General features: G+C 42.5%; 1 protein-coding gene across 3 annotated transcripts in view; it reads right to left on the bottom strand.

Moving 5' to 3' along the window:
• The window catches only part of CDC14B (cell division cycle 14B), a 62,906-nt gene that overhangs the window by 8,001 nt on the left and 28,117 nt on the right, over window positions 1-26,788 (bottom strand). For all 3 annotated transcript variants that reach the window (XM_054986212.1, XM_054986213.1, XM_054986214.1), the window contains exons 5-13: window positions 24,476-24,552; window positions 21,365-21,431; window positions 20,562-20,624; window positions 20,095-20,182; window positions 19,663-19,893; window positions 10,111-10,249; window positions 5,633-5,786; window positions 5,000-5,097; window positions 1,430-1,546 (exon numbers count right to left, since the gene is read on the bottom strand). In XM_054986212.1, coding sequence (XP_054842187.1) covers window positions 1,430-1,546; window positions 5,000-5,097; window positions 5,633-5,786; window positions 10,111-10,249; window positions 19,663-19,893; window positions 20,095-20,182; window positions 20,562-20,624; window positions 21,365-21,431; window positions 24,476-24,552 — 1,034 coding nt within the window. The remainder of the gene's footprint in view (window positions 1-1,429; window positions 1,547-4,999; window positions 5,098-5,632; window positions 5,787-10,110; window positions 10,250-19,662; window positions 19,894-20,094; window positions 20,183-20,561; window positions 20,625-21,364; window positions 21,432-24,475; window positions 24,553-26,788) is intronic.

Genomic DNA, 26,788 nt, shown 5'->3' with positions numbered 1-26,788 from the left:
GATCCTTTGCCCTTGTGGGGTGTTAGAGAACCTACCATATAGGAACGTAATACTTGCAAGGTGAGTTATACTGATCCTACATGTGACTACGAGTTGGGTCAGACATCCGTGTCCCAATTCATGTCACACATATTGTGTATTCTTGCCTTCAGTCATGGAAGAAAGTGAAGACATGGGGAGATACTGTCATGCCCTAAATAAAAGAAACTGAAGCTGACTGAAAATGTGAGAAGAGTAAGAACTTCAAATGCCAATGTAGCAGTGATATGGAAACCACACAAAACTGTCCAGATAGTTATGTTTTCTATACCATGCATAAGGCAGAACATCACATTTCATTTCAGTAAATGAGTAGGCTGTTAAAATGCTAAGAATTTAGATAAACCACAAACAAGTTTTGGAAAGACAATATTAAAAAAATAGTTCACTTAAGGTTAACTGATGTCATTTAAATATTCTGATTCTGCAGACCAAACGTCATTATTAAGACAATTAATCTTGATGAATAGCAATTAATTCCATGTAGAAAAAACTGCTTATATGCCCCTCTAGATTTACTGTTACAGGAAGCAGATCTTGGTGAAGACTTTACAGGAAAAATCAATTTGATGAACAGCCAAAGATAAAAAAGTGCAAAATATGACAGATATGGAACCACTCAATTTACAGTTCCAAGAGCTGATTAGTTAAACCTGTCAATAGTTTTCTCAGATTTTAGTCCAAAAAATCCAGACTATCAGTATCAACTCTGCAAGCGCACATTTCAAAATACCTCAGTCAATGCACATGCAAATACTGAATATATGTGCATGCAGACATATTTTCTACACACCAGACATAATCAATCATTGCCTACCTTCAAATAAATGAATGGCCAATCTAATCGATCAAGTATTTTATCATACTGCTATTACTTTATCTATGAATAGCTGCTGAATAGAAATAATAATGTGCATCTTTTACCTCTTCAGTTCTTTTCCTTCTCTGAATCAGGAAAAGATTTTTCCCCTTAAGCATGATCTTAATTGCCTTTTGTTCTTTAAATATCTTCGAACTCTTCATTTGATGTTTAAAACAATCTCGTTGGTGTTTAAGGTGCCACTGCACTCAAATCTTGTTGTCATTTTAAGTAAGACATCAAGGCTGCAACCCTAAAGGATACCTTCCTGGCAATAAATCCCACTGATAACATGAGACACTTCCAAATAGACCTGCATAGAATTGCTCCTGAATAGTCTCTTAAGTTTGTCAGAACTTCTAATATTTGTTCTTTTATCATTTATTTGTCATGCATTCTTCAACTTGGAAGGTTCAATATGTGCACACAGTCTAGCAACACGCAAGCAACTACTCCTGCTTATCACTGGGGATTTTCTTTAAAGAAGGTGAGCCCTTCTTGACAGTTTCTGTTCAGGACCGTAATTCTCACCTTTTAAAACTGTTTTTTCTTGCAGTAGACCTGGTAGTTCTTTTAGAAAGGCCTGCATTGTCAGAAATGCTAAGTTCAGAGTGTTTACTTTTCTGAACACTGGATTGTAGAATTACTCTGAAAAGAGTAGGAGAGAGAAGTTATATAAAATGAAGTAAAACTGAAATGCACAATGAGAAAACCAACATGACCTATGGTTTTCCATAAACACATCTGCAAAAGTGGATTTTAGGGACAGATGATTTCTGGTTTGCGACTGGGTGAGAGTAGTTCGATCCTGGCTGTATTTTAAAAACCACTTATAGCATTCACTCCAGACAGTAAGATATCCTACCTTCTCTTCTAAGAGGAAGAAAGTATTTTATTAAAAGTACTATTTTATAGAAAACCAGGAACCTCCATGCTGCACAGACCCCACATTCCTCAATGAAATCTGGGTGATGCATGAAGGGGAAACTCAATCCCAAATTCCTTACGTGAGAGGGCAGATGCCAGAAATATAAAATAAGGGACCTGCTAACAGGAGAATTTCTAACCACTGAGGGTGGCATATTAAGTGCATCGAAGAACAAACTATATACCTAGACCAAGAGGACCATGTTTGCAGAATAAGAAGAACAAATAAGCTCTATTGCTATCAGCAAGTTTAGTATAACCAAATGCTTTTAAAACAAGGTTATTGTATGCTTGGTCAGCAAAGCAAATAGCTTAAGGGCCATTTTCATTCTATTCTCCCATATTACTACCCAGATAATATTCAATAGTGAAAAACAGGAGATCTCTTGAGTAAACTTTACCAAATAAATACCTTCCCCTCCTTGTCCATGCGATTTGCTTGTGGAGGCCCACTTAGAATGATCTCATTAATGTTAGAGGATATTCTTTCCTATGGCTGACAGTAGAAGGCTTTACCTGAGAAGAAGTGCCTAGTCTTTTCCTCTAAGCAATTAGAAGGGCTCTACAATACTTCTGTTTAGTAAGGGGTAATAAACAGATAGCTGAAGACATTTTTGTATCCATGTCCAGTCTTTTTAAGAGGCCTATTGCTTATTTTATAGATTTTAGGGATATGTTTAAACTTTCTCCTAGTTACTTCTGATGTAGAGAAAGTCAGGCTCTGGATATATAAATTAGATATTTGAAAGTCAATTAACCAACAACGTTTCAGTACAGCAATGCCTCAGGAATTTAACAGAGCTTTCCCCTTCACAGAGGGATTTAATCCAGTTATGGGATGGCACTTACAGAAGTTAAACTACCCTGTTTATTAACAATAGTCCCCCCACCCCACCAGCACTTTGTAAAATGCATGTTTTTCAAATGAGCAGAACATGCTATAAGATGGTAGTGGCAGTTGCCTTTCAATACAATTGTCTCCCTCATTCTGCAACATGCCCATCTATCTACTATATCACCCTACTGGGTTGCAGTGAAAGTTGATCATCACTGTAATAAAAAAGGAAAAAATGAATTACCAAGACTTTCCCCCGCCATTGAAGTGTTCCAATCGCATTAAAGACTTATGCATAGGATAAAGCAACATGTTGCAAGTTTAAGACATGTATGAAACTTAAGAAAAGCTCAGTTTTGTTGACTTTATGTCTGAAGCACAGCATGACTTAATAAACTTGTGAGAATGAGGAGAGTTCACAGACAAATTTATAAAATGCACAGCAAGACTTTTTAACAAGAACTGTTCAAGACAACATATGACCTTCTTGCAGAGATATAAAGTAGAAAAATTCCAAAGAATCACTAGGGGACGTATTGCCTCATGCACTCCCAATATTATCCTACCTTGTAAATCATTTTCTACTACCATTCTAAATCAGACAAAGATCTAACCTAACACTGATAGATGCTTTAGAAGAAAGTGTAGAACAATATTAGCAATCCAGAAAATAAATTCTATTGCTGTCTCAGTACAATGACTCTTTCTCCTAAAGCCCAATCTTATGCACATTTGCTAGGAAGTGAATACCACTGTGTCCAATATGCCTTATTCAACAGTAAGCAGAGATTGTAGTCTGAAGCATCTGACTTCTGCCTAAGCATACTAGCCACAGGTCTTCATATGCAGAGTCCACAATTATTTGCAATGCAGATAACATAGGCAAGGCAAAGTATTCCAGAACTGGTACGTAAAGAAACTCCAACACCTTCTTATACTTCTTAATATAGTATAAGTAGTTGACACACACTCAACAATACTGCAGCAAACTGTTTTCTTAAAACTGTATCTTGACAAGCACACCGCAAAGGATCCAGCATGAACATACAGCTTTACTTCAGTTGTTTAGCATTTTTCAAATGGGAATTCTGTGATAGGTAAATCTTGACATTCATCTAATACACTCTTTCTGTTCAAGCAACTAGAGAAGGTTAAATGAATCTTTGCCAGAAAAAAAGCACCAGCAAAAATTTGATATATGCGCTTATGAAAGAGGCAAGAAGGTGAGCTACTGCAGAGAATGGAACAGGGGCACTTACACAGTGGCTCTCTTTCAAGGGGGAGTGGTCCTGGTGGAACTACGCCCTTAAACCATCTAGACAGAATAGTAGGTTGGGCAGAAGGGAGCCACACACAATCCACCAGATGACAATGCTACCCAGGACAGAGACCAGAATAGCTAGGAGACATCTAAAAGGGGTGAGGGTGGGGAGGAAGAGAGGAACATGAATTCAAAAGGGAATTAAGACACTTAAAACTACCGGCAGAACATTTCAACCAGAGGTAATTAAAAACGAAAAACACAAAAGACCGCCAACTTTCACTAGGGAAAATATTTTTCCCCTCTACTTCAAGGCCACATTGCTCTTTCGGAAAGAATATTTTATCCTTTTAGAACAAATATTTCCAGAAGCTATAAATGATTCTACAAATCATTTTCTACCTCAAAAAAACTGCCTTAGAAAGATATTAGATCTAGAACGATTAAATACCACTCAAAAGAACTCTTGTTCACTAGATCATACACCCTCTATGAGAAGATCAATGGATTAAATTACCTCTGCTTTACCAATGTTGTGTGAGATCTACGGCCAGCACTGAACACACACACAGTCCCAGAGGTAGCAGAGAGGGCCATGTTTAAAAAGCATGTGCATGCTGAGAAATTTGTCAGCTATCTGTTTTCACTCACACATAGCCAATCCATTCTACGTAAGAACTAGTTCTAGCAGCAATTCTGCTAAATAAAAAATCCTAGGGAGTATGGATCTTCACACAGAAACAACAAAATACTACAAACCAATTTAGAATAGTCTTTTAATACTGCTGATTCTATTTTTAAAAAATACACTGTGACAAAGGAGCATGTAGACACAGTCCTAACACTGAATTTAGGAAGCATTTGTAATCTCTAGCTGCTTAGGCAGAGGATGCATATCTCACAGTGACAGAGAAGATGATTTACTGGTGGTAAAAAATCAAATAAGGCAAGGAAAAGGCTTCAATAGCGCAGTGAAAGTGAATGGCAATTCATCTACACTTCTGATGATGAACACATACCCAAGTCAACCCAAGGAGGGAGCTTTGGCATTTATAGAAGTAAAGTAAAGTTAACTTACGTCAGTGGAACTGAGTTTGCTTTTGCCTGCCTTTTACTTTTCAGGACTCGAAGCTTATCCCCTTGTGTAAATGTGTTTGTTTCATCTTCATCACTGTACTGTAAATAAATGGCAAGCCACTGGAATTATTTATATTAAAGTTAAACTTCAAAGTCTTACTTTCAAAGATCAAATTTTAAATACACCTCATGATTGGTGGGAATTAATGACCATGTCATGCAGCATCAAGAGATTTTGTGTACAAGTGCTCAGCACTAGTTTGACTATTAAGTGGATACCAAACCAATAGAATCACATGGATTTGTAAGAGAAAACCACTGGTCAGAAAGGATTTCAGCAATGATACATAAATGTTAACTGAAGCTCTTCATGCTTTATGTCAGCGTTGAATTTTTCTCTCCCTCTCCTCTGAAGTAGAGATTTATGTACAATTATTATGCTCATACCTCTATTGTAGAATATTCTTTCATTCTGAAATTAATTGCACATTTCCTGCCCTGCTATGTTACACTACCCTTTTATACTTATTAGAAATACAGAAGAACATACACAAGGAATTCAATGACTTCTGCTTTATTATGCCCATTTTAATAATAACCTAAATTAACAACAACACAACTTTTGGATGTTTACCAGTTCAGTATCTTTTTGGTTGGTTCTCTGATTTTTGGAATCATTAATTGAAATATCATCTACTCCTGAAAGAATTTTTGCAACTGCAAGTTTTGAGTTCTTCCTTAATTTTGAACGGAAAGAATCACCTCCCATCCAAAGTTCTGATTGTTTCCTATAACAGAAAAAGGGGGGTCAGGGGGAGAGAGACAGCTGGGTTAGAAGTCAGGAGGTTTCAATGTATGATAAAAGCTTTGTTATCAGGCTCCTGGTTATCCAACCTCCATCGGGCAAATGGTGTGTGCCCAGGGCTGTCCACTCTGGACAGCTAGCCTGATGCCTCCAGCTGCTGTTGGGCTTTTGATGGCCTTGGGTACTTCTTCCTTCCCCCTCAACCTCTCTCAAACGGTGGGGAGCCAGCTGTGCCAGAGGGTTCCTCAGCTGCTACCTTGCTTGTCTGCCTGTTGGTAAAATGGCTTCATGGTTCTGGGCAGGGTCCCATTAGGTGTGGGGGCCATTACCATGGTGTTCCCAATTGAGTGAGGTTTGGTTATTGGGAATTACTTTGCATATGGAGTGAGACAGAGTAATAAGCTTGAATATCTTTTTGATTAACCAGCAAGCCCCATTCCCCATGAATGCTGGATTAACAAAGCTTTTACTGTACTTCTATTTGTTTCATTTGTATTTATTACATTTTAAAAACACCCTTCCTCCTTGAAACTCAATGGTGTACATGTTTAGTTTCTTCTCCAATTATATACTCACAACCCTGCAGTAGCCATGAATGAGATCCCAACTAGTCTAGGAACACCTGGTGAACTTCATGCTTGAGTTGGAATTTGAACTTAATCACTCTTGTGAGTCAGCAGGCAGCCTCCAAAACCAACTCCACCCAGACACTGTCCCCAGATGGAAAGGGGTTCAAAATAAAATGAAACAGTGTATGTGCTGACAGTGTGCGTGCGCACAGCAGAAGCGAGCTGCACTTGAGAAATGTGCAAGTGGGGAGCCTGCAGACAGGAAAGCTACCCGTGCAGTTGTGTGTCAGCAGGCAGCCCCCAAAATCAACTCCACCCAGACACTGTCCCCAGCTGGAAAGGGACTCAAAATAAAATGAAACTGTGTGTGCACTGATGGTGTGCGCAGCAGAGATGTTTGAGCAACCCTGTGCAGATGTGAATCTGCACACCAGAGGCACGAGCCCAGTGGCACTGGCTGGAGAGGCACTCCAAATAAAAGTGAAGGGCACTGGAGGAGTGTGCAGAAAAGAGGGCAGACTTCACTGCACCACACAAGTCTACACAGAGAGCAAACAGCCCCGTGCGGGTGTGATTTAGCTCACCAGAGGCGCAAGCCCCCCAAAACACCACCCAGTCAGTGGCGCAGGCTGTAGAGGCACTCCAAATAAAAGTAAAGGGCACCGGAGGAGTGTGGAGAAAAGAGGAAAACCAATACACTACACAAGTGCACACAAGTGCACACACACAGGGAGCCAGCCTACAGAAAAGTTAGGCTCCTTAGCGGGGGGGGGGGGGGCACACAAAACAGAAGACAGACCCTCCAAAAAGCAGAGGAAGAAAGAAAAGCAAATATAAGAAGGGCTCCTTGGGGAAGGGGGGGCACAAACCCCCAGAAACCAAACCAGAAGATTGGAGCTCAAAAAAGCAGAGAGGGAGAAACAGAGAAAAAGCAAATAAAACTCACTTAGAAAAGCAAGAACCCAGTCCCACTCAAAGGCCTAGGACTAGGTTGTGGAGGGGTGTGTGAAAAGCTAACATTGGAATGGGGTGGGGGAAGAAAGGGAAAAAGCACCCTTTTCCAAGAACCTCTGCCAGTCCCCAGTCAGAAAAGGAAGAAAGAGAAAAGAGGATTTTTAGTGCCTTTCCCAAGAAGCAAGAAGTGGCCACAGATCTCTCCTAGCAAAACAGCCAGGCAGGCAGCAAGCTCTCTACAACCCACTCAGGAGAAAAAATGAAACCAGATCACATGGCTTTCCAGAAAAAGCCAAGATTAGAACAACACAGGAGCACTCTGGTTGGGAGAAAAAGGTGTCTAGCATGGTTTTGGAGGAAGAGATTGGTGTTACCATGGCTGCTGAAGACCCATCTCCTCAGTTGCCTTAGAGATCTTAACCTCCCCCCCCCCTTTCCCTGGCTGGATTGGCCAGACATGGGAGCTCTCTACTTGCCAAGGACAGCTGCCAATCAAACATGGAGGCCTCAGATTGGGGGCAGCCTGAAGACTGCCACTGTTGCCTGGGTGATGGAATGAATGTGTGTTGCTGCTAAAACCAGGAAAATGGATCAGTAGGAAAGTTAGTTTGTTCCTTAAAAATGTGGCTGCTCGGAATGCGTTTCTTTAAAAATGAACCAGCCGTTCCGAACGGAATTATGTTCCATGGCTCGTTTTCTGCCCATCTCTACTCTTTACCACTACACATAATTGGTTATTGCCAATTAAATCAAGTAGTGTAATTAAGAGTGATAAGAGCACCTTTCCCTGCTACAACCTCAGTAGAGGCACAAAAGATCCTCCAAAGGTAATTAAATATATTTATAGTTATCAAAATAATCCAAAATTTTCTGTGCAGAGTTATGTTTTCAAGATGATAGACATTTACCTGTCAGAAGTAGAGATGGGCACGAACAGCAACTAAAAAAACCCACGAACAGCCCAATCTGTCGTTCGCGAACAAGCTGTTCGTGAGGCCCCATTCTAAGCCAGACAGTTTAGAATGCCAGACAGTCTGGCACCTGTAATTAATTCCCATGGCAACTCAGGCAGGGATTGTCTGAACTCTGTCTGAACTCCTGCTGTTGTCCTGGAAACCCCAACCTATGCCCAATTTAGCTTGATAGGCAGGTCTCCCTTCCAAGTGTGGACTGAAGCTCCAAATTTGTTATAAGAGGAAAAGACCAGGGGGGAGGGGGGCTCCCAGCACTGGCTTTCAGGGAGAGACAGCAGCTGTTAGAGAGACAGGGTGAGTGCATTGGAGCTTGAATTTTCTGTGTGTGTGGTGGGATAGGGATCTACCCCTTCAGGTTCCAGGGCTGCTGCTAGGCTCTGGGGCCAAGCTATTATTTATTATTGGTACCTTTCCTGGTGCCTGCTCAGGTAAGGTTCCTGGGAGTGGTGCAGTAGGGATCTTGATGGGTGGAGGAGAGCCTACTGGCCCCCATGAACAACGAACATGTTCGTGAACAGCATCATGTTTGTCAATGTTCACTGTTTGTGGATGGCAACGAACAATGAACACCATGTTCAGGTTTTTTTTTCTGTTCATGCCCATGTCTAGTCAGGAGGCTTTCAGTGAAATCCTAAAGCAGTCACACTCTTCTAAGACCACTGCCAGATTTAGAATCATGTAACTCTGTTTAGGATTACTAGCTTCCCATTTGTTTCCAGGCACAATTCAAGGTGCTGGTGCTGACATTTAAAGTCCCATATAGTGTGGGAGCAACATACCTGAAGGACAATCTACTTCCTTATGAATCTACTCGACCACCGTGGTCATCTTCAGAGGCTCTGCTTCGGGTGCCTCCGCATTCTGGGTTTAGGTTGGCAAAAACTCAGGAGAGGGCCTTCTCAGTTGTGGCATCAAAGCTCTAGAAATCTCTCCCCAGGGAGATTCACCTGTCTCCTTCTGTTGCCATCTTGTGCCAGTAAGTGAAGATTTTTTTGTTTCACTTGGCATTCCCTCAGTGATACCGCCTCCCTCCGGAATGTTTCAACTACTGTTTTTAACTTTTGTATTTTTGTATTTATTTTAAGCTCTGGTTTTAAACTGTTTCCATGATGTATTTATATGATGGTTTTAATGGTTTTAAAGATGAAATTTAAATCTGTATGTTTTAATTTATTTGCCATCTTTGTGGACCTATTGGGACAGAAAGGCAGGGTAAAAATCTTGTTAATAAATAATAAATAAATTATATGAGTGCAGATCAGGCAGCATGAGATCTTTAGCCCGAAGCACCAATGCAGTCAGTCATTGAAAAAATTGCTGATGCAGAGGAGCAACAGACATGCAGCTCTGGTGAGATATTGCTGGTTGAACAACAGCAGACCATTTTGTGGCACAGCTTCTGAGCTAAAGGAATAGGAACTATATCAAAATCCAAAAAGCATGGCCAATCACTTCCTGCACAGGCGGTGTGAAGATTAGAATGCTGAACTAGGAAGTCCAGGTCTGAACCCCGCACTTTTATCATGGAAGTTCACTGGATGACTCTGGGCCATTCTCTCTCAGGGAGATTAGGACAAAACGGAGGAGGGCAGAATGATGGTATAAATTGCTTTGGGTCATCAGTGGGGAGAAATATGGGGTATAAATCAGTAACTGCTATTTTATACTTTTAAAATTATTCCATATGCTTTAGCTCAGAAGACACAAGAGTACTTTTAAAGCTGTGGAATGCTGAGGCCTATGGACAGTCAATGACTACTTGCAGCACACATTCAATCACCCAAATATTTTTGTACAAAGGTCTACTTACTCAAACAGGAAATGCTGCTGTGAGCCAATCACAGAGCCAGGTCGACATATTCTAAGCCAGGCAATGGTTTCAGCAGCAGTCATCCTATAATGCTTCATAATATAACATCCTATAAGGGTGCCAGTTCTACCAAGTCCAGCTGTGTAAAACACAAAGCAAGTACTATTTATTATTATTTGGGCTTTTGCAGAGGATCCTCCATTCAACTTGCAAAAGCTACGGGACAAAATTTACAATTGTAACATGGTTACCACAGTGACTTAACAGTTCAGACCCTATGTACCTTAGATGAGGCCTTTACAATATGGCACCCCCAGCATCAGGCCACGCATTATGGCTTGATAAAAATTTTGTGCTCGCAGTTAATCTTTGAATCATCTTGATTCCTGTACTTTACAACATTCCCTATGGTCAAATAGAATAATCCTGTTGACTCCCTCTGTAAAAAAATATAAACTCCAAAGGCAGTACTTAGTGGTGCACTTAAAGGCCAGAAGCAAATACGGGGAGAGTGTAGTCCAATATTTGTATTGTTTGGCATGGGTTAATTTCCCATACTTGTTTAACTGCAAAATCCATATGGTCTATAGAATGGTTTAGAAACAGAAGTTTTTTCGATTTTTTCATCTATTTGGTCAGGACAATTCATAACATATTTGAAAACAAAAATGAACAAGATTATTATTTATTATTTGATTTATAGCCTGCCCTCCCTGAACAGGTTACTACTAGTAGTAAAAGTAGAAAAATACAGTAAAATCACAGGTTCCAAACACAACCATATCAAGAAGTCCACCTGCTTACCATATATAAAAAGGGTGGAGGACTGGATCAGTATCTTATTGCTGCTCATGCCTGGGGGTGGGGGGTGGTCATATACCTCCCCTCCAAGTAGGAGACTGGCAGGGAAGCTCATTGATGGATTTAATGTTGCCCTCAACCATATGCCTGGTGGAACATCTCTGTTTTGCATGTCCGCCAAAAAGATGTAAGATCTTGGCGGGCTCACGTGTCTTCCAACAGAGAGTTCCACTAGGTTGGGATCAAGACTGAAAAAACCCTGGCCCTGGTCAAGGCCAGTCTAGCCTCCCTGGGGCCAGGGACCACCAGCACCCTCCAGGGCATATACAGGAGAGACAGTCCCTCTTAATGCTTAATATATACCAGATACAGAACTAGATTTAAGGAGGCGGGGAATCTGTTTCAAATATAAAAATGGTTTTCAAAATATAACTGTAAGCACTGGTATCCAACATTTGAGACACACACACAGCAAACAAATAAATATACTTCATTCATATCAGTAGAAAAGAAGATCAAATGTATATATACTCAAGCTTGTAAGGGAAAAAGTATTGATCAGCTTTTCAGTTATGTAACTATGATAACTACCTCTTGGGTCACCTGTGACAAAACTTGCGTGTGTCTACTGGGTATGGAGAGTCCTCTTTATTTACCATCCTTATTAGTATTATCTTCATTTTTAGTCTACCTTTATAACTAGGACTCAAGGTAGATTACAAATATGATAAGAACCAGATCATTTGGGTCTGATCATGCTAATTACAATTGAAGTATAGTGGAGTGCAGGCTCAAGTTTTATACTGCAATCCTAAATAGAGTTACACTCTTGTAAGTCCACTAAATTCAAGAGGATTGAAAGGATGGAAATCTGCTTAGGACTGCACTTTCAGAGACTTTCTGCTACTATCTCTGAAGCTCCAACAAGACTGTACTTGATTAGCAAGCTCCCACCAACATGAAACTTTGCAAAATAAAGTGTATCACTCTAACAAGAAACTACTGCACTTGATGGCAAGAGTGATGGAGGGCAAGCACTCAACATTCTAATGCTGAAAAAAAAACAGGTTTTACTTACCATAACTGTTGTTCATCTAGGTCTTCCGTGCAGGCACACATGGGGACTGCGCACGCGCAGGCCTGCCGATACTGGAGATTTTTATAGCTCAAAGCCACTAGGAGGCGCTCCCGCCTCTCAGCGCGCATGCGCGGCCGCTTTCCCGCCGAAACGGCTCCTAAGAGGCGGAGCGCCCCACACATACCCTCAGTTCCTCTTTCGCCGCCCCCTGCAAGGTAAGTACCAAGAGAGTCAGCGGGGAAGGAGGGAGGGCATGTGTGCCTGCACAGAAGACCTAGATGAACTACAGTTATGGTAAGTAAAACCTGTTTTTCATCTACGGTCTTCCTGTGCAGTCCCACATGGGAAGATTACAAAGCTAAATACCTGGGCGGAGGTGACGCCAAAGCATCACTCAAAGATGGAGTGCAGAACTGCTGTGCCCACCGCTGTTTCTCTCCTATCTAGGATGCCCAGCGCGTAATGCTTCACAAATGTATCCGCCGAGGCCCACATCGCCGCTCTGCAGATGTCGTGGAGTGGAACACCCCTGAGGAGAGCCGCCGCCGACGCCTGGGACCTGGTGGAATGGGCATGCACTTCCAAAGGGCAAGGTAAGTTAGCAACAGTATAACACGTCAGTATAGTCTGGACCACCCATCTAGAAATAGACTGAGACGAGGCCCGTCTACCCTTATGCTGTCCCGCAAAACAAACAAATAAATTAGAATCAAGCCTAAACGGCTTCACCCTATCTAAATAGAATAGAATAGCCCTGCGGACATCCAGGGAATGAAGGGCCTTTTCCGCCTCCGAAACTGGGGCTGGGAAAAAAACTGGCAGAATTAGTTCCTGGGACAAGTGAAAACGTGACACCACTTTAGGTAAAAACTCAACCTTCGTACGAAGAACGACCTTCTCAGGATGAAATTTTAAATAAGGGGGCTCGCAAGATAACGCAGCCAACTCCCCCACCCTCCTGGCCGAAGTAGCCGCAACAAGAAAGGCCACCTTCATGGACAAAAAGCGGAGTGGACAGGAAGCCAAGGGTTCAAACGGTTTGGACATTAAGCGAGTCAGGACCAAGGGCAACGACCACTGTGGAACCAGGGCCCGAACTGGGGGAAACAAATTATTTAACCCTCGCAAAAACTTTAGCAGAATAGTGGGAAAAAACAGATTTCCTGTCAACTGGAGGGTGAAAAGCAGAAATAGCTGCCAGATAAACCTTAACTGAAGAATTGGCCAAACCCTTCTGTTTAACCTCCCACAAAAATTCCAAAACCTCAGAAAGGGATGACTGAAAAGGGTCCAACTCCCTGCGTCTACACCACACAGAGAATTTGTCCTACTTAAGGGCATAGGACTGCCTGGTAGACAAGCGCCTAGCATTCAACAGCACATTAGTCACAGCCTCGGAGAAGGCACCTCCGGTTTGATCAACCAAGCAGTCAGTTTGAGTCTCCCGATGTCGTGGTGAAGAACCCCCCCGCATGACAGGAGGTCGGGAACCATCGGGAGACAGATTGACTGAGTCTGAAGACTCAGGAGGGAGTGGAACCAGTGCTGTCTCGGCCAATAAGGGGCCACCAGGATGACTGACGCCCCGTCCCTCCAGATCTTGCTGAGGACCCGTACCAGCAGCGGGAACGGAGGAAAGGCATAACACAGGGGACCCGACCAATTTAACTGAAACACGTCCCCACTTGATCCTGGGCCTACTCCTCCTCTGGAACAGTAAGCTAGAGACTTGCGATTTTCTACTGTCGCAAACAGGTCCAGTTCTGGAGTCCCCCACTCCGAAAAGATAGGGGCGAGATACTCGTCTCGGAGGGACCATTCGTGGTTCTCTCTGTGGAGTCTGCTTAGGTGGTCCGCCATGGTGTTCTCCACCCCCGGGATGTGAACTGCGTGCAGCCACACTGCATGATCTATGGCCCACTTCCAGAGCCTCATCGCCTCTGTGCAGAGGGCTACAGACGCCGTGCCACCTTGCTTGTTGATATAAAACATCGCCGTTGTGTTGTCTGTCAGGACTTGGATGGACCTGTTCCGCACGACATCTGAAAAGGAGATCAGTGCATATAAAACTGCCCTCAATTCAAGAACATTAATATGTTCCTTACACTCAGACTCAGACCATAACCCATGGGCATAAGATCCTGCACAGTGTGCCCCCCAACCGAACAAGGAAGCATCCGAAGTAACCGACACATGAGTTCGATGAAAACCAAACTCCACCCCTTTAAAGAGATTAGTGTCAGCCAACCACCATTCCAGAGAGGACACCACCCCCCTGGGAACGGATAGTCTCATGTTCTGAGAATCACGGCCTGGTGAAAACACCGAATTGAACCATAATTGAAGAGGCCGCATAAATAATCTGGCCAATGGAACCACCGCCGTTGTGGAGGCCATACAACCTAACAGCGTCTGAATAAAACGAACAGATTGAAAACGACACCTCTTAAGGGTCAAAATAAGCCTCTTGATCTTAGACGCACGATCCACAGGCAAAAAACCTGCGTTCTTAACAGCATCCAAGACCACACCTATAAACTGAATGGAGCGCACAGGGGTCAATTTCGATTTCTTCTGATTAACAAAAAGCCCCAAACGCAGACATAAGTCCAACGTGAGAGACACTTGGTCAGACACGGCCTGAGCAGAGTCACCAACCAATAGCCAATCATCTAGATACGGAAAAATTTGGCAGCCCTGGAGGCGTAAATGGGCCACCACCACTGCCATGCATTTAGTAAACACTCTAGGAGCAGTGGCCAGTCCAAAGGGTAAGACATTGTACTGAAAGACCCGGTGGCCATAGACAAAACATAAAAATTTTCTGTGTTCAGGGAAAATAGAAATATGAAAGTATGCGTCCTTCAAATCCAGGACCGCAAACCAAGATTGCGGGGGCAATAAGGTCAACACCAGTTGTAAAGTAACCATCTTAAATTTACGGACTCGTATAAATTCGTTCAAGCCCCTGAGATCCAGGATAGGCCGTAGCCCCCCATCCTTCTTTTCTACCAGGAACAGGCTGGAATAGAATCCCAAACCAGCAGAGGCAACAGGAACCTCCTCTATAGCCCCATTCTGCAGGAGGGCTGTAAGCTCCCCCAAAATCTCAGAACAAGGAGAGTCAGAAGAAAACACAGGGAGACATAAACATGGTAAACCAATAAATTCAACTTTATAACCAAACTGGATAATAGACAGAACCCAAACGTCAGAACAAATTGAAGACCATGCATTCAAGAAAGCACTCAGCCTGTCCCCAAACGTGGGGTCAGGTCCCTGTGATAGTCAGAATTGCTTATGCAATTGGTCCTGGTCCTTGGCCTGATGCTGCTGGGAGCCAGGCTTGGGACGTTGGCCCTGCCTCCGTCTAGGGAAGGCGGTCTGCGGGCTCTGGTAGCTCCTGCGAGACTGGTAAGCATACCCTTGATAGGTCTGGTAGCGGTGCTGCCTGCCACGCTGAAAGGAACGATAATAGGGACGAGAAGACTGCTGCGAAGTTTGGTGCAGAACTCCATACGAGCGGGCCGTCAGACGGTCGGTCCTCTTCTTAGAGAGGAATTCGTCAGTCTTTTCCGAAAACAGGGTGGTGCCCTCGAAAGGTAAGTCCTCAACCCTGTTCCTCGTCTCCACAGGAAGGGCAGTCGTGCGAAGCCAGGCATATCTGCGCAAAACAACGGACGACAGAAGCGACCTGGCTGAAGTATCCGCCATACTCCTACCAGCATTAATCTGGTGGCGGGATAAGCGGACCGCTTCCTCTTGTATAACCCGAAGTAAGGTGCGTTGGTCTCCGGAAACCTTTGGAAGAAAAGATGCCACCTTCTTCCATAAGAAGAGTTGGTATGCCGCCATCATTGCGGTATAATTTGCCACCTTGATGCCAAATGTCGACGAAGTGTACAACTTCCTGCCAATGGCATCAATCTTTCTGCTGTCCTTATCGGACGGAGCTGACATAGAACCTTGGCGAGGCCGAGCTTGCATCTCCTCCGTTACAAGAGAAGATGGAGGAGGATGGACCACCAGGAATGGATGAGCATCGTCCTTGGTCCTATAAAGGCTCTCAACCTTACGATTGGTGGCCGTAGCAGATGCAGGACGAGACTGCAGCTTCTTCCAAAGGTCAGCAAAACCTTCTATCAGGGGAAAGGCAATCGAAGGTGTCGATCCAGAATAGATATGTTGTAATATCTTGTCAGTGAACTTAGACTCAGTGGAAGTCACTTCAAGGTCCAAGGCTTTAGCCATTCTCTGGAGCAGTTCATTATAGGCCCGAAAGTCATCGGTAGGCGAAGCTTCATCAGATGGACCAATCTCTCTTTCAGGTGACTCCGACAAAGGAGAATCACTATAACGGGCACGGATCCGAGGAGACATCACCTCCGACTGGTGACGAGACGGATCATAACCAGTATCGGAACCGACACGAAACGAGGGAGACAAGGAAGCACCTCTGTAAAGCCGGTCAGAACAGTACGAGCTCTCTCTACTAAAGTAGCGAGGAACTGGATCGTCCCGACGCCGACTCTCCCTAGATCGGCTCCGATAGGACCGAGGTGAGCCCCGATGGTCAGAGCGACGGGTAGAACGACTCCGCCGACTCCTAGCCGAATGAACCGAGCCCGATTCATAAGAGGTCGATCGAGGCCGACCCGATGGTGTAGGGGGCTTCTCAAGAAGTATGACATCATCCTCCTGAGTCTCCCGGTCTGGAGGAGGCTTAGACAACGGACGATCAGCCGCTGCAGCACCCTTCTCCACCTGAGCAATAGTGGGGTCGATCGGAACCGATGGGGTAGTAGTAATTAAGCTCTCCAAAACTGCCTTATCGTGTTTGTCGGAGCGCTTATGCTTTTTCTTTTTCTTCTCAGGACCGGAGCCCGCCTTCGATCTTACAATCAGGTCCGAAGTAGTCAGATCCGAAGGGGCCGAGGGAGCCGGAGGGGTTGACCTCGGAACCGAAGGGGTCGAACTTCTACGGATTCCATGAACGGGGGAAGCCCAAGCAGCCGAAGAGGTCGAAGGAGATCGACTTCCAGAAGGTCTCGGAACCGAAACGATCGGTTCCGACGAACTCCGAACCGGGGCGACCCTCCCGGATCTCGACTCCGACCGGCTGGGAGACGGTTGAGAGCGAGGAGTCTTGGAACCCGGAGCCTCCGAAGGGGGACGAGACGGTGCAGACGGAGCAGATGAAGATTTCGGCGGGGGATCTTCGACAGACATCGCGCGCTGCCAGAGGGAGGCATGCAAACGATCCGCCCGCTCCGCCCTAGCCTTAGAGGTAAACGCGCGGCAATGTTTGCACGCTTGAGTGTTGTGCGTTTCCCCAAGGCAGTATAAACACACGGAGTGACCATCCGACCTTGTCATCTTGCGATTGCAGGTCTCACAACGCTTGAACAAGGCCGTCTCAGACATCGCGAACGAAGAAAGCTATAAACCTCAACGATCGGCGGCGAAAGAGAAACTGAGGGTATGTGTGGGGCTCTCCGCCTCTTAGGAGCCGTTTCGGCGGGAAAGCGGCCGCGCATGCGCGCTGAGAGGCGGGAGCGCCCCCTAGTGGCTTTGAGCTATAAAAATCTCCGGTATCGGCAGGCCTGCGCGTGCGCAGTCCCCATGTGGGACTGCACAGGAAGACCGTAGATGAACCAATATTCTCATACTACAAATGACTTCAGTTTTGAAGAGAGGTTATTTTGAAGACGTGGCCTGAGGCCATGCTCAAACAGTTGAAGTCTAATGAATACACAGAAGTTTACAACACACATTGTGACTGTGGTAAAAGAACATTTTACTTCAGGTATCTGTAGTATGAATTTTCCACTTTGCTTTGTGAAAGCTAAGAGGTCAAGCCAGTGTTTCCCATCATTTTTTCCATAGAGGAACCGCTAAATTAATTTTACCAATCCTGATGAGCCCCTTCCTATACAAATGTTTACAGACCAGAAGATAGTGAGGAGCGCAATTATTGTCCAGAAAATTTATCTGTGAAAAGAGGTGTGTGTGTGACAGAGAGCAAGAGAGAGCACATGCATGTGCGCATACACACAAGCTTACATTAATAACTGTTTTGAGGAATATTTGGAATTTTTCCACAGTGTTTCAAAATTTTTATTTATTTAATGTATTTATTCCACAATTTCTCATAGAATCCCTGACAATGTTCAGAGTAACCCCAGGATTTCATGGAACCCTGGATGCGAAACACTGGGTCAATGTCATATATGTCTCCTGCTTATCTGCCATGAATGTATATGGGTTTTGTCTCTGGCTTCAGAGAGTGTGGGAAGTTCTTTGTTGCTCCATGCCAGTGGGTTATCTTACAAATGTTTACTTTCTCTTTCTCGCTCTGCTGAGCCAGTGTCCTTGACAGCCAGCCGAAGCTGGCTCGTGGTGTGCTCTTCTTGAGAACCAAAGATAAGTCCATCTTTCTCACTGCCTGCTCTAAATGATGTCTCACTCCCAATCCCCCGTTAATGGTCCGTGTCCCAAAGGTGGGACTATTCCCTATAACTAACATTGCTAGCCCCATTTACGTCACTTCTGCCAATTCCACTGTCTATGCACCTTGTACTGAATGGATCTCTAATAAAGTTACTTCAACTGGAACACTTGTGTGCTAACTGTGGAGAACTTGGGGATCTAACTGCCAGGGACTGACAGTCACTCTCTAACTGCTTTTACATGTAGTTTGGTTAACGGCAGAAACAGGGTCCCCCCCTCCTTTGACAATTCTTTCTAAATTCCAAGCTGCAGACATTGCCCAAATAGCCATTCTTATGCAGCCCAACAGAAAAAAGGAGACCCAGGAAAGGTATAGCCAGAAAGTGAGCAAGCAAGCAATGGAGACAACCCGAGAATTTTCCAGATTTCTTTTCTTTTCTGTACCTGGTGTATTTCTGGCAGGGTTTTTTTGGGAAGAAACAGCTCTCCTTCAAGGAAAGGGTAGTTTTTGTTTTTGTTTTTAAAAAGAGAGATCTTGGGATTTTTTTTGAGGAGATACACCCAGGGAAGTGGTCTGAAGGAAGATGGTAAGCAAAACGAGGGAAGAACGTAACAGAGCCTGAACAATCTGAAACAATTAAGATACTGCTGCTTCTCCCTTGATCATCACAGGCATAAATTTTAGATCCAGCAAGAGAGGATCCTATTTAATGTATTCTTTATATTTCTTTTAATCAGATGCTGCAGTATATTGATCTTTCAATTGTATGCTTTTTCTTGTTCTAACTACTGGTTGCTTATACAAATAAAGATAAATCTAGTTTTAGAAAAAAGAAAAAAATATTTGGTCTTAGCAATCATACAAAAAGCCTAACGTGTCACATGCTTACCAAGGGAAGAAACAGAAAGAGCCTCTTAGCTGTGAATCTTTCTTAACAAATGAAATGTTCAAAGGTCTCCCATACCTCGATGGTAGATTAGAGCAAGAGGGAATTTGGATTTGAAACAGAGACCCTGACTGCAGATCACCAGCCTACAAAACAGCCAATGATCTGGTGGTGGAAGGTATATTCTAACTGCGCAGGAGATCATGCAGGATAGAGCAGGTCTCCTTAATATGACCTGCTGAGTAAACGCTTCAATTCCCGGTGATTAAAAAAAGTGCCTGTACAGACTGTTTTACCAGAATGACTGCTGTTTTGATAGCACATGCTTCAATTCACCTTTGCAATGAACTGCTATAACTCCTTCAGCATTTTCACAAATATTTAGGAATGTTTGGACAATAGTATCAGTAGGTATACTTCCATCTGCAAAGAAGAGATCGTAATGTTCAAAGCCTGCTTCCCTAAACCTTTTAGCATCATACATCCTTTTGTTCAGGCGGATTATAGTGGTAACATTGTGCCTTCTAAAGTAGGGGAAATAAGCCTCGGGAGCATGATGTGGATAACCTGAAAGGAAAGAAACAAAGAAGAAAGAAATGTTAATGGCAATGCAGAACATGATATTTAAAAAGCTACCAAAGCCACAGGAGGGGACCCCGCCCCCCCCATGGCAAAATCCACGTTTTTCTTCTGAAGTAGCTATTTTATAGCAGATACTACTTAGCAAACAGCCATATAGTGTTTCTGCCCCATTCCCCTTAAACATACCATTTTCAATTCTACTTCTTGAGTGAGGTCCACTGAAGGCAAGAATTTTTTTTGGTATTATCCAGTTAAAATCTCCATTTTCTGCCTTCTGTCAAGGAAAGAAATATATTGTTTATTTCATTCTTAAAACACCCCTGACATTGTCATATTTGTGTAAGTGAACAAACTGAAGATGACAAGAAATGCCAATGTAATTTTTTTTGACAATACAAAAAAAAAAGTCTAATTCCAATTTTGTCTGGGATTATAAACCGCATGCTCTCACTCTGTCATGCGACAGCCTTCTAATAAGAATATTGAAACATCTTTTTGTTATTTACCTTACTTTCCTTGACTCCACATATTTAGATACAGACTTTCTTGAAAACAGAAAAAATCAAGAGCTATAAGTAATGCATGCCAATTTTATGCAAAGACAGTCTCAGCAGTAATTACAAATGGTATTCAGCAAAGAGAATAATACTTACCTCATAATGCTCATATTCTTCTACATCAAACGTACTGAAGTCAAGGAAGCCAAACTGCAATGCCTAAGATCCATGAAAGAGAGAGACAAAAACGTTACAGAATCAGTAAGATATTTTCAGAACTCAGTGAAAGACATGCATAGAAGGCACTAGGGAATTGTAGGTAACACTTGTGTTTCCCTTCCCTAGAAGTCCTGTTTGACTCCCTTAATGATGAATGTCTCATCTTCCACAAGGGGGAAAGCCAAGTAATTTCACTCAATTGCTGCTTTTTGTCCATGCCGATCCAGAGTTGCTGTAAAATAGTAGTTAAGTGGTTTTGTTGAAAATCAGCATTCAGCTGGTTTGAATCTCATTCCTGCCATGAACAAAGCAGGTGGCCTTGGGTAAGCTGCTCTTCTTAGCCCAGCTGCTCAGCTGTATTGTGGGGATAATGACGACACCAACTTTATTCACCGCTCTGAGCGGGACACTAATCTGTCTAGAGGAGTGGTATATAACTGCAGTTATTATCACCATCAAAGGAACCACTGGGGGGAAGAACATGGCACAAGACGATGCACACTGCACTAACGGTTGGCTACAACCCACTGCCTATTTTGTCTTAACTAAAATTTTAAGTATATATGATGATTTACATGTGTGAGATAATTTGATGCAGTTTGAACAAAAAACCTGCTGGATAGATGCTATTACTATCAACATCTTAATTCTATACTCAGCAACACTTTAAATCTAAAATGTTCAGAGATCCATATGGCTTCGAGATGAAATTCACTACCAAATAGAACAATTTCACCAACCTTGTTTATTGCATGAAAGCAGTCAAGCAGAGTTAGATGAAAACTGCAGGTACCAAATGCAGCATCCCTGCAAGGCATACATATCTGTACTCAGTTAAGACAATTTATTTATTTATATTATTTATAGTCTGCCTTTCTCACTGAGACTCCAAGTGGTTTACAATGTGAGTAAAAGTAGCTTCAGTTTCCCAAGCAAACATTTTAAGGCTTTTTAATATGGCTACAATACACTACTGGATTGCATCCTGAAAAACCATGAATAGAGTGAGTGCATGGAATGGATTTTTTTTTGTCAATCTCCCTTCCTGACTGCAGCTTCATACAACTTTGGAAAAAATCTTTCACAAACTGTTGATAATAAAAGTTTCAAAGTTGAGTTGATGGCCATTTCCTAAAAAGTTTGATGGTTGGGATAATTACAATAACATAATAATAACTAATAGTTTCTCCAGTTTTAATCATGCTCCAGCACCTCACTAAGAAATGGAATCTAGGGTGAGGATGCACAGCTGAAGGGTGGGTTACTTTTCTCAATATTTAATGAATCCTTGAAGCATTCTGAGGGAAAAAATCATGCCAAACCTGGAAAATTAGAGGGACAGGAGACTACAGATAGCGTCACCAGGACAAGGGGACAGGTTTAAGTTTGTACCCTCTGGGATCTTTGACTGCATTCTTTTAGTTGCAGAGTAGCTAGAAAACAAGCTGACCCAGCCCCAGCTGGTTTTAGAAAATCTGCCTCCATTCCACAGCAGGATGAGAGAGGAAAACACAGGTTATTCTGACATGTATGTTTTTCTGATCTCTCTCAGTGCTCTGGTGAGGAAGCTGGCTTGGTGATTTGCTCTCTTGGGTCAAATGACTCAAATCACATCACAGCAGCAGAAGAGCCACAAATTGCAGGTTTGTCCCACTGACACCATCTCAGATGCCCAGAGAGGAGGTGTGTTGATTTTTGTAAAAGAAAACTAGCAACTGATTTGAATATCAGGCATGTTTTTGTATGATATAGCACAGTTACTGTATTCTTTTTGTAGTTCTTATTAATTAAAAACACACACACAATGCATAGCCTTGGTGTCCATGTCTATACCAGCCCATGCCCAAGAAGTCTCCACAAACCACTACACCTGAAGCTGGGGATAAACAGTAGCAGCAGATTAGCATCTTACTGTGGCCACCAGCACAAATCTAAAGACTGGGGGAACAGCCATCAGATGGGGAGGGGACAGAATCCTGCGAGTGTATGTATGTGGTAGGGAGCAGCTCTGCTTGACTAATTTTAAAAAATAGTCTGCTGTACATGTGTTTGGAGTTCTCTGCCAAACATTCATTCATTTCTAGACTAGTCAGCCAGAGAGTTTCACATCAGTAAAATAGCTAAATGTTTTTAAATTATCGATCATGTACCACAACGTGAATGGCTTGATCTATATCCTGTGGCTTGCACTGATATGACTTCCTGCTTTCTGACTGTTGTAATATAGACTCCACTGCAACCTCTGGGGCTGCAGGGTTCTCATATCATGTATAGATGCATTGCTTGACGGCATGGAATTTGTAATCACACATAATACCTTTAAGTATTTTCATGGGCTCTGTACCCCAACCCCAACTTTTTATTTCAAGAGTTGGCAACCCTATCCCATATAAATTAATGGCACATTCCCTCCTATGGTGAAAAGCAAAGTGCTGCAATTGGGATGAACTTAACAGTAGAGGCCAAAAACATTAGCCTCCTCTTACAACATCCAGCCTGAATTCCATCAGCACTGAGCCAATGCAGAGGTATATTGTATCTGTGTGTGTACCTTCACACACACAGCCCATATGACAGGCATTCAGCTAATGTAAATATCAAGCTGTGTAGATTTCATTTAGATCAAGGATAGGCAACTAGCATAAGGGGCGGGGGGGTCAGCTTGAATCTTCTGCCCACGTTGTATGAATCAGCAACCCAGCTAAAATATACAGATTAGCAGCTTCAGAATGCAGGAAGGCAGCCAGGTTCCAAATCTCACCAACGTGTTGGAAATACAATGTCTTGTGTACAGAGGGGGAGGAAGACTGAGGCCCAAGCTACACATGATGAATGACACTTGAACGGCAAGTGGATTGAGTGGAGGGCAAGTGAACAGGGAGAAATACACTTGCTGTTCAAGTGTCATTCGTCATGTGTAGCTTGGCCCACAGAATACCTGCAGGGGGCAGCAGGTCTGACAGTTAGATAGACAGTGGGATGGGATCTCTTCTCTCCTCTCTTCTGTCCTTCTTGCATGTCTCCAGATTGGTATTCTTAGGCTACTCCCTGCTTCTTCCCGGAAGTCTCTTTTTCACAGTTTAGTGAGGTAGTTAGTATCTATTCTGTTTCTCTACTTTCTATGAAAGTTGTAGTTCCTGAATAAACTCTCTTCATTCACTCCTTAATCAGACTCAAGATCATTCCTAAGATATACCAGAGCCTACAAAATGCTCTTATAAACAGATGTAACAGTTAAACTGCTTGTTACATACTTCTATGCTATGGATTTCTAATACTTGTCATCTGATTGTTCCTGAGAAGCGTTAAGCGTTAAGGTGCAACAACTTTAAAACCAAACAGCCCAAAATGGCAAGATTTATTTTGCGGGCAGGGGCCCACTAAAACTCACTGAAACTGATTCACAAGTTTGGTTTCTTCCAGCCTATGGGGACACAAAGGTGAAAGAAACAGGAAGAATATTCGGGTTACAGGAAGACCTCAGTCAGAACCCAAAGAACCACCATTCCATTGGCTCAAGAGGTTTTAGGCTTATTTTTCTCAAAATATTTTTTCTTATGAGATTGACCCTTGCTGACTATGAGAAGTAAAGTTTTGCTTAGCTACTGTAATCTGTGGAATAAGCTGCCCAAAGCATGTAGGGCTACATATTTTCCAAGCAAAGGATATAAGACTGCCTCATCTCCGCCCAACAACAAATTTTCAGCATTACAGTTAATAAGGAACTTTCATACAGTAGATACAAAGAAGACTCTAAGCGGCCATGAAGCTATTCTTCCCAACCCTCAAAGAACAACTTCAAATCATATTTATAAGGATAGATGGAACTTGCATATGTGCTTTTTGTTTACCTGAAAGGAAGATATGCTACATTTCCAGACAACAATAGCCTGTACACAGTTTCTGGAGGTTCCCTCAGATAAATTATCTATTTGAGAAAAAGAAAGAGAAAAGAAGAGATATTCTTATTGACTTTACTGAAAGTTTTATATTTTGCTATTAACTTAATGTTTTTTTCCTGCAGGCAGAACACATGATAACATGCGCACAAAGAGGATGAAGAAACAGAGTGGGTATATGCAAGAACAGGCCAAATGCATAAATATATTAGGACTTGAAAATGCCAAGCACTAAAAACACGATTGCAATATGATTGCAGTTTAACGTTAAATACTTATTCAAAGAGCCATGTCAATATTTACTTTGTTGACTGGCAAACCTGGTCCAAAGAAAAACTAATACTTGCCAGTCTGGTGAGTTTTGGAATTAATAGGGCTGATAGAATGAGTTCAGAGGCACAACAACAACCTTGTATATAGCAACTAAAGACAAGAGTTGTAGTTGCATGCAGTCCATTTAGACATTTTATACAACCACATGGACATTATTTTATATTAATTGTTTTTATCCAGCAGCAGAGTTCCCATGTGGTTTGCATTCTTAGTAGTAACCGTATCACACCTGTAATGTATCAGTAGGGCCTTAGATTGCTATAGGGCTTTCCTGCACACTCAACTTATCCCTGATTTTCTTAGCAGTCAATCCTCAAGCATTGGAATCATTTTGGGTATGGTTCTTCCACATACCTGCAGTTGTGGAATTGTTGTGCATGTGCCTTAAACAATCAAAAGTTTCAAGTGAGGGTGCTGTTGTCATTGGCTGTATTATTGGTGACATCACAGCACCCTCCCTTTTTATTTTTTTGGCATGCTTTTAATGTTATATTGATATAAAAGATGATTTAAAACAGACTATGGGTAAGTGTAAAAGGGGAGCATCTCCACCACCCATACCGAAGACCCCCTCCCCTGCTGTCCAAACAGGAGAGCCTTGCCCAGGCTGACCCAGAGTTAAGAGGAAAAGGCCAGCACCAGCAAACTAACCTCTGTTGGGATAGAGCTCAGAGCAGCAACGATTATCTGCTTTTCAAACTGCACTGCTCTTTCTGGCACCAGAGGTGGCCACCTCCCAGGTCCCCCAGGGCTTTTACATTTTTTTTAAAAAATCATTATTTATGTGGCATTTTAGTGATGTGCTGTTGTAACAATACATACAGCAGATTCTCTTAATTCCCAGCTTTCCTTTTTTAAAAATGTAAATCTCTAGCTCTTTCTGTTGCAGAGATATAAGGAAAAAGGCATCTCTCTGCAAAGGAATGGGCTAGAGGCCTTATTTTAAAATGAAAGCTTAGAATTCAAAGAATCTGCTGCATGTATTATTACAAGAGTAGGCTGATATAACACTATAAAATGATGATAAAAAGAAGAAAAAAGCAAGGGGGTGGGGAGGGAAAGTGGGGGAAGGAGTAGCTCATCAATGATGAATGTCCAATTATCAAAAAAGTAGGTTGGAGATGGGTCAGAGTGGGTAGGACAAAAAAAAAAAACCAAAAAATGTTATTCATGTGGGGGAGGTGGGGAATAGACTAAAAGATCAGAAAAAGATCAGGGTAAAAGTTGTCTCAGAAGAGCTGGGGGGGGAGGGAAAAACAATGTCAACAAAACCCCCCACACAGCTAAAGGCAAAAAAAAAATGTATGTGGAAATCAGGAACTAAATCGAAGCAGAATGGGGCTGGAACCAATGGAAAAAACCTGGGCAGAAAAATCCTATAGCCATCCCCCATTTGGCATAAAAAGGTTAGATTCCCACCAACTGCATCTATGAATAATTTACTTTATATCAGAGTGGATAAAAATCAATGATTTTTTTTTAAAATATAGGATTTTTAATTACAATCGTATTTTTAAAATTTAAATTGGATTTTTAAAATAAAATGTTTTTGAGGGAAAAAATCTATCTAAAGATAGTTTTCTTTTAAGATACATTATAGTCCAAAGGTTATCATCATGAGATAAAGATTAGTTTTAATTATGTAGCATGAGGCTGTATATTCATGCAATGTTTAAATTTTTTGGTAAACAAACTCCATTAATCCATTCACACTGTCATGCTCTTTCAGAGGATTCTGTTAAGATTATTGGGCAATTTTTCTATCTAGAAGATATTATTACTGATGTTTGGTTTTACAATTCTCAAAACTGTGAATTTGTGTCTGCAGAGATCACGTCTCTTCTTCACAGCAAAAATGTTATAAAATAAGCATACACAGTTGATAAGACCTTAATCTCAGTGTTCCTTTGCAAATCTTTGTACACAGAACCA

The sequence above is a fragment of the Eublepharis macularius genome, chromosome 8 (genome assembly GCF_028583425.1).
Source record: "Eublepharis macularius isolate TG4126 chromosome 8, MPM_Emac_v1.0, whole genome shotgun sequence".
NCBI classification, from domain to species: domain Eukaryota; kingdom Metazoa; phylum Chordata; class Lepidosauria; order Squamata; family Eublepharidae; genus Eublepharis; species Eublepharis macularius.
The sequence above is the reverse complement of the archived record's forward strand: the minus strand, read 5'-3'. Positions and strand labels throughout refer to the sequence as shown.